The sequence below is a fragment of the Herpailurus yagouaroundi genome, unplaced genomic scaffold, assembly GCF_014898765.1.
Source record: "Herpailurus yagouaroundi ecotype Mexico unplaced genomic scaffold, PumYag 213, whole genome shotgun sequence".
NCBI classification, from domain to species: domain Eukaryota; kingdom Metazoa; phylum Chordata; class Mammalia; order Carnivora; family Felidae; genus Herpailurus; species Herpailurus yagouaroundi.
In genome coordinates this window covers 10582029-10594794 of record NW_024412444.1, presented here as the reverse complement: position 1 = coordinate 10594794, position 12766 = coordinate 10582029, and the positions used below count along the sequence as shown (strand labels likewise).

At 47.3% G+C, this 12766-nt stretch overlaps 1 protein-coding gene across 7 annotated transcripts in view; it reads left to right on the top strand.

Moving 5' to 3' along the window:
* FLNB (filamin B) overlaps positions 1-12766 on the top strand; it is a 142987-nt gene that overhangs the window by 93049 nt on the left and 37172 nt on the right. For 4 of the 7 annotated variants that reach the window (XM_040454656.1, XM_040454658.1, XM_040454657.1 and 1 more), the window contains exons 20-27: positions 475-737; positions 2102-2699; positions 3355-3528; positions 4522-4684; positions 5367-5527; positions 9185-9352; positions 10655-10747; positions 11539-11662. In XM_040454656.1, the coding sequence (XP_040310590.1) occupies positions 475-737; positions 2102-2699; positions 3355-3528; positions 4522-4684; positions 5367-5527; positions 9185-9352; positions 10655-10747; positions 11539-11662 (1744 nt within the window). The remainder of the gene's footprint in view (positions 1-474; positions 738-2101; positions 2700-3354; positions 3529-4521; positions 4685-5366; positions 5528-9184; positions 9353-10654; positions 10748-11538; positions 11663-12766) is intronic. The other 3 variants (XM_040454661.1, XM_040454660.1, XM_040454659.1) reach the window with 1 other exon arrangement.

Sequence of the window (12766 nt, the reverse complement as noted above, 5' to 3'; positions counted from 1 at the left end):
GAGGACAGTGTCAGATTATAATTTACGAGTCAGCAGAGCACATTGTGAGATCAGGTAAATTTATGTTTGAGTCCCACCTTTCTGGTCTGCTGGGTGTCACCCTGGACACATTCCTTAACCTCTCTGAGACTCAGTTTTTCCATCTGTTAAAGCCATCGCTGACAAATACCCCATGGGGTTGTGTTAAAAATTAAATGAGATGATGTGCCAGGGTGTAGAGTGCATTCAGTACATGTCAGCTATCATTGTTATCAATATCATCATTAATTAATAATTGTTCTTGTACTGGTTATTATCCAGGTACATGCTGATTATCCCTACTCAGTCTTGCTTCTTGTCCTCGCTATCAGCCACTGCTTGTTGCCTGGGCTGAGATAACACCTCATGTCCAAGGAACTGTCAGTTTTTTGCTCTCGGTTGTTCTTGTTGCTGAAAAGGGTCAGCTCATCACTTTGGCATGTTCCCCTTTTCCAGGAGTCGAAGTCGGGAAGGGCCAGGAGTTCGCCATTGACACAAACGGGGCAGGAGGCCAGGGGAAGCTGGATGTGACGATCCTGAGCCCCTCAAGGAAGGTCGTGCCGTGTCTGGTGGCGCCCGTGGTGGGCCGGGAGAGCAGCACAGCCAAGTTCATCCCTCGCGAGGAGGGGCTCTACGCTGTAGACGTCACCTACGATGGACATCCCGTGCCTGGGAGTCCCTACACGGTGGAGGCCTCACTGCCACCAGATCCCACCAAGGTTAGCTTGTGTTTTTGTACCAGGATGTGTCTCCTGTTGTCAAATATAACACTGTGGTCCTTCACCCATCCTGCTTGACAAAGACCTTTAGAAAATCATTTTCTGAGGAAAGTCTATTCTCAACGACTGACGGAAGTTTTCTGTCCTACAGTTCAGCCTTGGCTGGGGGGGCGGGGGGGGAGCGGGTCGTCCCTGGGCAGCTTGCCGTCCTTCCCACTAATCGTCTTCTCTCTCTCTCTCTGGTGGTGAGGCTTCGGTGAGGGCCTCGTCCCTGGGTTCTAGCCCTTCATTTGCTAGCATAATAACGGGTGAGCCTGAATGGGTGAGGTGAGATAGTGTGGGTGGAGGCCAGCGTCCAGCATGCAGAGTGAGCTCACCCTGCAGAAGTTGTATAATACAATATAAAAATATATGAGTGGGGCACCTGGGTGGTTCGGTCAATAGGCATCTGACTCTTGACCTCGGCCCAGGTCACAATCTCATGGTTTGTGGGATCAAGCCCTGTGTTGGGGTCCGCACTGACAACACAGAGCTTGCTTGGGGTTCTTTCTCTCCCTCTCTCTCTCTCTCTCTCTCTCTCTGCCCCTCTCCTGTTCAAATTCTCTCTCTCTCTCTCTCTCTGAAAAAATAAACATTCAAAAAAATTTTTTTAATAAATAAATTTAAAAAAAATTTTATTAGATTTTTGTTTTTAGAGCAGTTTTAGGTTCCTAGTAGAATTGAGAGGAGGGTACAGAGATTTCCCTCATACCTCCTGTGCCTGCATGTGCACAGCCTCCCCATTATTACCATCACCCAGCAGAGTTCTACGTTTGTTCTAACTGATGGACCTACGCTGACATCCTGTTCACCCCAAATCCGTAGTTTGCACAAGGGTTCACTCTTGGTGGTCTACATTCTATGGGTTTGGACAAATGTAGAAGGGCAGGTATCCACCACTGCAGTTTTTTATTATGTGGAGTTTGTTGAGGGAGGTGTAGCCTTCCAAGCAACAGGGAGGCCCATAAAACCATGCTACAAGCGTTCAGCCCCGCGTGTGTTTGTTAGTCTCCACCTCCAGCCCTGTGGTTCGGGAGTGCTGGGCATGGCAGAGTGGAAGTCACATGCCGGGCTTCAGAGGGCCACGCCTCGGTGCTGTAGCTTTCAGTGTTGACTGAGCTTGCAGCCGTGTGTCCCTTTGGTAGCCATCTGCAGCCTGGATTGCACCGTGTTTCTAACTTGGGTCTGTGTGACATGAGTTAGGCCCCAGGGAGAAGGGCCACTCAGCTGAGAGGCCTGATTGCAGGCTGGGGTGTGAGGTGGTGCTGGCCGAGCAGCCACTCCAGCATCAGGCACAGTTCGACTTTTATTCTCTGTTCAAATAGGTGAAGGCCCATGGTCCTGGCCTTGAAGGTGGTCTCGTGGGCAAGCCCGCGGAGTTCACCATCGACACCAAAGGAGCGGGCACCGGAGGCTTGGGCCTCACTGTGGAAGGCCCATGCGAGGCCAAAATTGAATGCTCTGACAATGGCGATGGCACGTGCTCTGTCTCCTACCTGCCCACAAAGCCCGGGGAGTACTTTGTCAACATTCTCTTTGAAGAAGTCCATATACCTGGTTCTCCCTTCAAAGCCGACATTGAAATGCCTTTCGACCCCTCTAAAGTCGTGGCTTCGGGGCCAGGTCTCCAGCATGGGAAAGTGGGCGAAGCTGGGCTGCTGAGTGTTGACTGTTCGGAAGCAGGGCCCGGGGCCCTGGGCCTGGAAGCCGTGTCAGACTCGGGAGCGAAAGCCGAAGTCTGTATTGAAAACAACAAAGATGGTACCTATGCAGTGACCTATGTGCCCCTGACTGCCGGCATGTACACACTGACCATGAAGTATGGAGGCGAGCTCGTGCCCCACTTCCCTGCGAGGGTCAAGGTGGAGCCCGCTGTGGATACCAGCAGGGTCAAAGTCTTTGGGCCAGGAATAGAAGGAAAAGGTAGGTTTCATAAAGAGAGGGAAGCTGCAAAATAGCTTGGGACTTAGGGGTCCCCAGAAGCTCAGAGTGGAGCTCTGAACTCATATGCTCACTGGGGCCAGGTGGGGTGTAGGAAAACACCTATGCTCCTGCATCCAGAAGAGAAGGACCACGGCAAAGGAGTGGGCACATGGCATTTCCACTGCCTGACCCTCACGTTGTTTCTCTGTGGAACAGGGCCCAGCACTGCCTGCAGATTTTCCTGTTTCTCTGGCAGAGTTAAAAACCTTGATTTTTATGTGGAAATTCAAGATCTTTCATTTTTGACACTGAATTGAAAAGGTTTCAAATGTGGTGCTAATATCACACTTGCTGCAGAGCAGATCTGTCTTTGTCCTTTAACCTGTCCCCAGACCCCACCTTTGTCCAAAAAGTGTACAAGTGGTTGTGTTCTCACTGGGGCTTCCACAGACTACCCGGGAGGAAGCAGCTTTTGCAAGGTGGTGGTAGGGGGAGGTGGTCATTAATACTGTTGATTTTGAGAGTCAGAGAAAACAGTTGTCTGCTGTCACTGAAACTAGACCTAACGTATCTGAAGTGCAAGAACCTTGGTTCTTGGATTTGGTCCTGGGTCCCAGGTATTGGTGACGTTCTTATCTGTGTGATTGCTCTGCAGATGTGTTTCGTGAGGCCACCACCGACTTCACGGTCGACTCACGGCCCCTGACACAGGTTGGGGGTGACCACATCAAAGCCCATGTTGCCAACCCCTCAGGGGCCTCTACCGAGTGCTTCGTCACAGACAATGCCGATGGGACCTACCAGGTGGAGTACACGCCCTTTGAGAAAGGTGAGTTGATTTCTCCTTGGACATGACCCTTGTTCATAGCTGTGCTGGGCCATTTCGTTTGGTGACTGGTGTTGACTCCTGCCTCATGTGTCTGGCCTGTCTCAGCAGAGGCATGTACAAAGTGACAGGGACATGTGGAAATCTCCCTCCCCTATAATGCCTCCTTATATGTTGACACTTGGGCCAGGTTTAGCCTCAGGCTCACCCGAGCAGGTTATGAGTGATGTCATGCGTATTGCTCATTTGTAGAGTTTGTTTTATGTCATTTATTTCTTGAATATTAAAATTATTTAAAAATTTGAGGGGCATCTGGGTGACTTAGTTAAGCGTCCGACTTTGGCTCAGGTCATGATCTTGCAGTTCATGGGTTTGAGCCCCACACTGGGCTCTGTGCTGACAGCTCAGAGCCTAGAGCCTGTATCTCCCTCTCTCTCTGCCCCTCACCCACTCACATTCTGTCTCTCAAAAATAAACATTAATAAAAACATTTTTTAATTTGATAAATAACAAAAAGGTAAAAAATTAAAAGTACCATATATCCTCATTACTTGGATATGTGATTCCTATAAATATTTTGGTGCAGATACTTCCAATCTCTTTATGTAAATGCATGTATATTCTATTTCATGGATTCCCCCTTTGTCTCTTGGCTAATGACTGCGTGGAGTGTTTCCAGATCAGGATAATACATGTAAGATGACTAACTTGAATACAGATGTAGTGATATTTGCTTGGAGGAGAGACCTTGTGCATATGTGTGTCAGGGAGGGAGAGTTATGTGTCTGTCAGGTGAACAGAAAGCATAAATAAACAAGTGCATTTAAAAAGAATCAAATCATACCGATGTTGTACTATTTCTTTAACCCACTTGTTGCAAATAACATGGTATAGCAGGTAGGTGTGGGTACTAGGTGAAACTCTGCAGTAGAGTGTTATTTCCCACAAATAGGTGACTCCTGTACAAATATGTTTCTGTTTGTTGTTTTTGAACAGGTCTCCATGTAGTGGAGGTGACCTACGATGATGTACCTGTCCCAAATAGTCCCTTCAAAGTGGCTGTAACCGAAGGCTGCCAGCCATCTCGGGTTCAAGCCCAAGGACCTGGGTTGAAAGAGGCCTTTACCAACAAACCCAATGTCTTCACCGTGGTTACTAGGTAAGCAGGATCCTGGGTTCTGTGTGTTGACTCTCTAAAAAGAGTAGGTTTAGGTAGTTTAAATGCTCTGAGTTTTACAGGTGTATTCTGCATATGTGTCATGGAGTCTGGTACTCAAAAAGTTACCAGAAAGCCCTTGGTGATAGTCATAAAATTGCTGAGCAAACCAGAACTAGATGGAAGCGCCTTAACTTGATAATGCAGAAATATATATAGCCAATCTCATAGTTAGGTGAGATATTAGAAGTATGCCTTCTGTGGGGCGCCTGGGTGGCTCAGTTGTTTGGGCATCTGACTCTTGATTTTAGTTCAAGTCATGATCTCAGGGTTTGTGAGTTCGAGCCCAGTGTCAGGCTCTGCACTGACAGCGTGGAGCCTGCTTGGGATTCTCACTCTGTCCCTCTCTCTCTGCCCCTCTCCTGCTGTCTCTCTCTCTCCCCCACCCGCCCAATATTAGCATTAAAAAAAATTTTTTTTTTAATCAAAAGAAGAATAAGCATCAGAAAGGAGAGGTTAAATCTGTCTTATACTGTTGAGAAATCTTCTGTGTGAGAGGTGTCACAGTAGTTGAGTCAGGTTGGCTACGTGGGATCGTTTATAGAGGGATTTTAAATAGTTTTGGCAATAAGCAGACTAGCATAAACCACTAGTACCACTGTGCTTTCTTCTCCACACTTTCCAGAGGGGCAGGAATTGGTGGGCTTGGCATAACTGTCGAAGGCCCATCAGAGTCGAAGATCAACTGCAGAGACAACAAAGATGGTAGCTGCAGCGCTGAGTACGTCCCCTTTGCTCCAGGGGACTATGACGTTAACATCACATATGGAGGAGCCCACATCCCTGGTAAGGCTTCCCTCAGAAAGGTACCCAAAGGACAATTGATTTTGCGTGAAAGCAGGTTTTGTTTTGCTTATCTCTGAGTGGAGAAAGAGTCTGATATTTGCAGTGACTGCAAAGGGAGAATTTTCTTTATGGCTGCATCTCCAAGAATATCCCAACTGCCAGGAGGACCAGTAACATGGCAGAACACATTGACTTGGCATTTTGACTGCATGGTTGCTCACATGTTGGAGGACCTAATTTAAGTGAAAGCTGATTTTTTTTTTTTTAGAACGTTGAAAATCTCCATTTTATTCTATGGTTGGTTCTTGCACACCTTAGGCGTGTTTTCTTACTTTCTGTTTTTCATTGACAGTCCTGGTAGCCAAAAGAGACACACAGACTCAAATTTTTATGTATTAATTTCTTTTCTATTTAATGACGTAGTATATGCACTGGCTGTAAAACAGGGTTTGTTGGGTGCCTGGCTGGCTCAGGAGGTGGTGTATGCAGCTCTTGATCTCAGGGTTGTGAGGTTGAGTCCCATGTTGGGTTGATGAGATTACATAAAAAATTGGGAGTGGGATAATTCTTTGTTGTGGGGAGGCTGTCCTGTGCATTGTAGGGTATTGAGTAGCATTCCACCCCACTTCATTTTGTGACAACCAAAAATGTCTCTAGATATTGCCAAGTATCCATTTGGGGACAAAATCATCCCTAGTTGAGAACCACTGCTATACATGATTGAAACAATGAGGAAATATATGACTTAAGTGGCAAAGGGCCCTCCACCTTTCATGCTCCAGGGGAGGGATTTTCATAGGTTCTCCTTCTGCTTATTTAGTGAAACAGTTGCCACTCAACACAGATCTAGATGGGTAGGTGACTGTGGTATGGAGTGGACACAGGTAAGGACTCTAGGGGCTGCCTCTGAGTCAGCCTATGCCTTGGCTTAGATATGTTGAGAAAGAGGTCAGAACCCTACCCCCAAGACTCCTGGGGCAGGAAGAGCCTTGGGTTGGTCAGTATTATTCTTGCCCTAAAAGTCATAAGCCAGGGTGAGACTGAAGGGGAAGGACCAGGCTGAGGAGCTTACTTTTGGGTTTCTGACTTGACTCCCAGGGAAGTGGAGTGTGCATTGACCAAACAGTTTCCTGAATCTGTACGTTTCCCCCCTTTATTACATGCAAACGTGTGCACACGTTCAAACTCACTCTTCCTCTCACGTTGATCTGAAAGCATTGACATTCAGCTCAAATTAATGCTCCTCAGATGTTCATTTAAGCTTTAATTTTATGAAGGCTTAGATATTCTTTGAAGGCTTAAGTCTCTTTAAGTTTAAGAAACTTAAATTGGTAAGTTTCTCCTCAAACTTGGCTTTGCAGCTGATCATAGCTTTCTAAATCCCTATAAGCACTAGTCAAGACGCATTCAGTCATGGACAAGACAGTCAAAGCTCTTGAGCTCCGGGAACTTCCTGGCTGGTGTTTATGTGACTTCTCCTGATAACTGCTACAAAGAAAGAACAGGGCTCAGTGACAGAATGCAGAGCCTTGAGTATCTTTTGGAGCTCTGCAGCTCTGCAGTTGGGGGGATGGTAGAGGAGAGTACAGAGAACAGATGGAAGGCTGTTCTCAGGAGAGATGATGTGGTAGGTATCCACATCATCACCCAGGCAGGGAGCAGTGGAGAAGACAATCTCCTGGTCGTGGAGATAACAACACCGTTCTGACTTTATTGGGAAGGTCTGGTGGATGCCATCAGCTTTGGAGTTCCTCTTGCAGAAGAGGGGTGCGGGCTTGGGCCCCTGTGGCTGATGCATGAGCATGAAGCACACGGCCATCTTTGAGAATTACAATAAAGAGAGACCCACTTGGAATTTTCTTACCAGAGGTAGATGGTACGTCGTCATGTTTCAGACTCTCTGTTGCCTCTCAGAACTGAATACCAGCTTTTCCCAGATCCCAGGCCCTTCCCAGGCAGAGTTATTTAGGAAAGTGTTGGTTAGTTGTCTTAGTATTGGGCTGCTTAGCTAAGGTAACTCATGTGGTGTTGAGCTGTGAAACATACCTGCTAGCTTCTGATTTGCTCTCATGGGAATTCTGATTGGTTAAACATAGTCCAGTGTTTCCTGGCCTGGTACATACCTGTAGTGGAGTTATTAGTTTACCCGCTGTGGCCTATTAGTTTCCTCTGGTGGGCCAGCTGTGGTCGATTGGTGGTGGTTCTTAGATCAACTGGATCAACTGGGATAAGGGCATCAGGAAGAAGAGCTGCTGTGATTGGCTTTTGATGTCTGCCTGGGGCACAGCATGGGGGGCAGGTAATGCTTGGTATCTGCCACCTCATACCTCGGGTCTAAAGTCATTTTGTTAGTTCTTGGCTACTCTCATGCAGAGTTCAGACACCTTCCAGTGGGGGCTCTGACTTGGAGATCAGCCTCAGGGGTAGTCGATGGCCATCACCTGCTGACACTGAAATTCTCAGCCGTTTCTCTGTAAACTGAAGCTCCCTTTTGTTTCCCTAAACCCAAACATGGAGGGTGATGTTTGTCTTTGCCAGGGTCAGCCATTTATTTCAGCCAGCTGAAAACTTTGATGCCGTCAAAACCCAGCTATTGCTAAAAAGCCAAGGTCTCTGTTCTTTGTGTGATCTTGTAATGTACCACCCCTAATTCTACAACAGATAAATTGGGGGGGATGCAAAGCAGAGACACCTGAGTTTGTGTGGCAGCTAGAAGTCATTAATTTTGCCAGCCTTCTTGGGGAACACAAGGACTTCTGCGCACAGCGAGAGATGCATATCACTGCCCCTCGGTGATGGACTTGGAAGCCAGAGGGGGGCATGATTCCAGAGCCATTGGGGCTCCCGTTTCTGACTCAGCTCTGAGGAGGTCTTCCTCTGTCCCCCTTGGTGGGGGAATCCCATGAGGGTCCCTGGTCCAGCCCTGGCTTCTCTGTTCAGTGCTCGTCTTGCAAATCCTGATCACACAGCATTTTCTGTTAACTTGGTCTTTAAAACCACTACCTTCAAAGAGTCAGAGGACCACAGCTGACACAGAGAAAGCAAGGGTTCACCCAATGACCAGGGAACCAAGCAGGCTACGTTGCTGGGGGAGGATTCCAGGAAGCCCTCGGGAGCTGTTTGGGGAGAGAATATTGAATGTGGGCCAAAAGGCCTCCCTGCCTCTATAGCCCTTTCCACTTCTTTCTTCCACCACTCAGCTGTCTTCCTTCATTTTCCTCAATAGCCTGTCTTTCCCCTCACCTCCAGTCCTCTGCATATGCCCATCACAGCTTAAAACCCTTCTCCATCTGCTTCCCTGGGTGCTATCTGTTCACTCTCATGTTTCAGCTTCAGTGTCACTGGAAAGCTTCCCCTGGCCTCCTGAAGACTGGACTCATTGCCTTCTAAGTGCCCCACCAGAACTTGTCCATGCCTTTAACATGTTGTGTGCCTCTCCCTTCTACATTGTGGGTTCCTCAAGGGCCATTAGCCACTCTGGGCCCAGCACCTGGCACAGTGTCTAGATGGAGTGGATGCACATGGGTGCACATACAGCAAGGTGGGGGGCACTGACTGAGGTCCAAACCACCAAGGGCCCATGCGGAGCAGCAGTGTGATTCTGGGTGCACACAAGGCAAGGCTCCCGTGCTCAGAATCCTGTGACTTGTTTTCCAGGCAGTCCCTTCAGAGTTCCAGTGAAAGATGTCGTGGATCCTAGCAAGGTCAAGATTGCCGGCCCCGGACTGGGCTCCGGTGTCCGAGCTCGCATCTTGCAGTCTTTCACAGTGGACAGCAGCAAAGCCGGCCTGGCCCCACTGGAAGTGAGGGTCCTGGGCCCACGAGGTGAATATGCATCCTGCCCCCCTGCTGACATTCACCTGCCCCAGATGGGGGCAGCCGTGAGCCACAGCAGGCACTTTACTTTTGAGTTTGGTCATGAACTTAAAATTAAATTTCTTAAATTGCTTTATTGCTCCATACTCTAAACAGGAGAAGCTCCTGCTTAATAAGCAGGCAGACCTCTTCTTTCTCTAGTGGTCTTTCCCCTATTTAATAATATGGCTCTGAGTGTCTTTTTAAATTAAAAAAAAATTTTTTTTGATGCTTTTTATTTATTTTTTTTGAGAGAGAGAGAGACAGACCATGAGCCCCAAGGGAGGGGCAGAGAGAGAGGGAGACACAGAATCAGAAGCAGACTCCAGGCTCTGAGCTGTCAGCACAGAGCCCAATGTGAGGCTCAAACCCACAAACCGTGAGATCATGACCTGAGCCAAAGTCGGACACTTAACTGACTGAGCCACCCATGAGCCCCTCTAAATGTCTTTTTAAATTTTTATTTTTCTTAAGTAGTGAGATGAAGCAAGTAGTCTTTGGGCTCTCCCATGTAATACTGTTAAAACTGCTTGATTACACATTTCAGCATTTGTGAGGTGACTGGGGTTGGTCTGGAATTTGGGTGGGCAATGGGGTTGGAGGTGATAATTTTCTTCGAGGTGCCTTTGTGCCCATGTGGAACACACTCCAAATTTCTGGAAATGACAGCTACTCCTCCCATGCGACACATGGCTTTGTCATTGTCCCAACTTCCTGGAGGGAGAGGGTCTCTTGGGAAATGGCCTTTGTTGCCAGTTTGGCCTGCCCTGTTGGCAGCCTGGAACGCTGGGGTTCAGTAAGGCTAGCAGGCCATTTTGGGACAAAGCCCTGAAGTGCATTGAAGTTTACCTTATTTGGTAGACGATCACATTTCCTCTTCTAGCATTTAAAGTGTGCCATTCTCTGCTTAATTTCTTAAATTATCTGGATTTTTCCCCAGTGATGTGTTCTTGGCTTCACAGAAATGGCAATTGGGGGCTTCCTTCTTTGAAGAGGAACTTTCTCCTTAATGGGGTTCAGCAGGAGGTTATGCCCTTTGAAGCTCAGGGCAGACGTGGTTTGAGGGAAATGAGGTCATGGGGCTGGAATCTGATTCTAATAGTCACTCAGCTTGTATGACCTGTGTGTGTGTGTGTGTGTGTGTGTGTGTGTGTGTGTGAGAGAGAGAGAGAGAGAGAGAGAGAGAGAGAGAGGAGGGGGGTGCTTTACTTAGATATCTACCTCTATTATATTATTATGGAGGATTCTGAAGTAACAGCCTTTTAATTTTAGTTGATGAGATGGATTCCCAGTCATGGCGCAGCCCCTTGAAAGCCATTTCAGAGTTCTTTAAAGGTGACCCGAAGGGTGACTTTACGGAGACAGGTTTGCATTTTCCTATTGCCTGCTGCTCTAATTTATGTGACCTGACTGCCTCTTGCTGGCTTCATCCTTCAAATTGCCTTGCTCCTGCCTCCTCTGCTTTGCTTACTGAGTAGACCATGCTTTGCTTAACCTACTCTGCCGTTAACCCATCCTTGATGCTCACGTTCAGAACTGGGATCTGGAATCTACCAACCCAATGCATGCCTTGATTATGTTTTAACATAGTCTCTAACCATCCCCTATAGGCATCACTTTGAAGGTCCCCTCACCCCATGAGATTGACACCCTCACCTGTCCTGCACCTATGCCCATCCTGCCGGCGCCATACTGGTCTTTGATCAAAGGTGGCCATAAGTCTTGACTGGCCAGCCCATTAGTTAATTTTTTCTGTTCAGAATTGTGGACTCTTTGGCCCTTCCTCAGCTATACAGTAAAATTGCCACATCCCAAGCATGCCTAACCAGCTTGAAAGGGTAGAGCATGTCTGCAACATGCATCTTTGCACAAGCATGGGCAGTCTCCTTAATTATACTCAAGGGCTGACTGAGTGTACTTTAGCCAACAGAAAGCTAAAGGTGTCTCTTGGGGTCATTTCTGCAACCATGAATTGGGGATCCTGTCTCCTGTGATTTCTCAGGCCTCTGATTATGGTCTGCCTGCCTTAATGTTACTCATCAGTGGAAACCAATGTGATTGGTTTGGGGATGAATGTGATTCTGTTTCAAACTCAGCCCAGGGTGGAGTGAAGGAGAGTCCAAGCAGTTCCTCAGACTTCTCATTTCTGTTCTCAGGCCTGGTGGAGCCGGTGAACATAGTGGACAATGGGGATGGCACACACACAGTGACCTACACCCCATCCCAGGAGGGGCCTTACATGGTCTCGGTTAAATACGCTGATGAAGAGATCCCTCGTAGGTAAGCTCCTGACACTTACAGAAGGGGGTCCAAACCAGCCTGAAGCCTACTCCTCTGCAGGATTGACCAGCACTGCCTTGGTGATCCACTCATCCATTCATTTATCCATCTGTCCATCCACCTATCCACCCACCCACTGGTCTATCTACCCATCTACCCATCCATCCACCCAACCATCCATCCATCCACTCAACCGTCCATCCATCCATCCATCCATCCATCCATCCATCCATCCATCTATCCATCCATCCATGCACCCACTCACCCACCCAGCCATCTATCCACCCATCCATCCACCCATCAGATCAGCAGGTATCACCGAGAACCTGCATGCTCTGCACAGGTATATCAATACACTAGCTTTGATATTTGTGTCTGCTCCTTTCTTAGCATCCTGTTTCCTCCTACTTTGTTCTTTTCAGCCATCTTTAATTTAAAGACAAGCTAAAATTAAGGAGTTGGGAATCTTTGAAGAAACAAGGAATGCATTAATTCATCAAAGTCTTCTTTCTGGTGGCCTTGCAAGTAGTTTTCTGATTAGGACAAAGATTTTTACTTTTTGACTTCTTTACTTTTTTTTAACTTTTTTACTTCTTTTGAGGATTTGGTTGGCAATAGCATTCCCAGAGGGTGTTGGATAGAAACCTATTCCTCAGTCATATTAATATGAAATGTTTCCTACATTCTTCCACTCTCTAAACAGCCTCTGAAGGTTTCTTTTTCTACTCCTTAAGATGAAAAAATTTTAGGGGCGCCTGGGCGGCTCAGTCGGTTAAGCGTCCGACTTTGGCTCAGGTCACGATCTCACGGTCTGTGAGTTCGAGCCCCGCGTCGGGCTCTGGGCTGATGGCTCAGAGCCTGGAGCCTGCTTCCGATTCTGTGTCTCCCTCTCTCTCTGCCCCTCCCCCGTTAATGCTCTGTCTCTCTCTGTCTCAAAAATAAATAAACGTTAAAAAAAAAATTAAAAAAAAAAAGATGAAAAAATTTTGCCCATATCCCTAATATACATATAGCTCTAGGTATATAGAAATATATAATTTATTTATTTATTTATTTATTTTCAACGTTTATTTTTGGGACAGAGAGAGACAGAGCATGAACGGG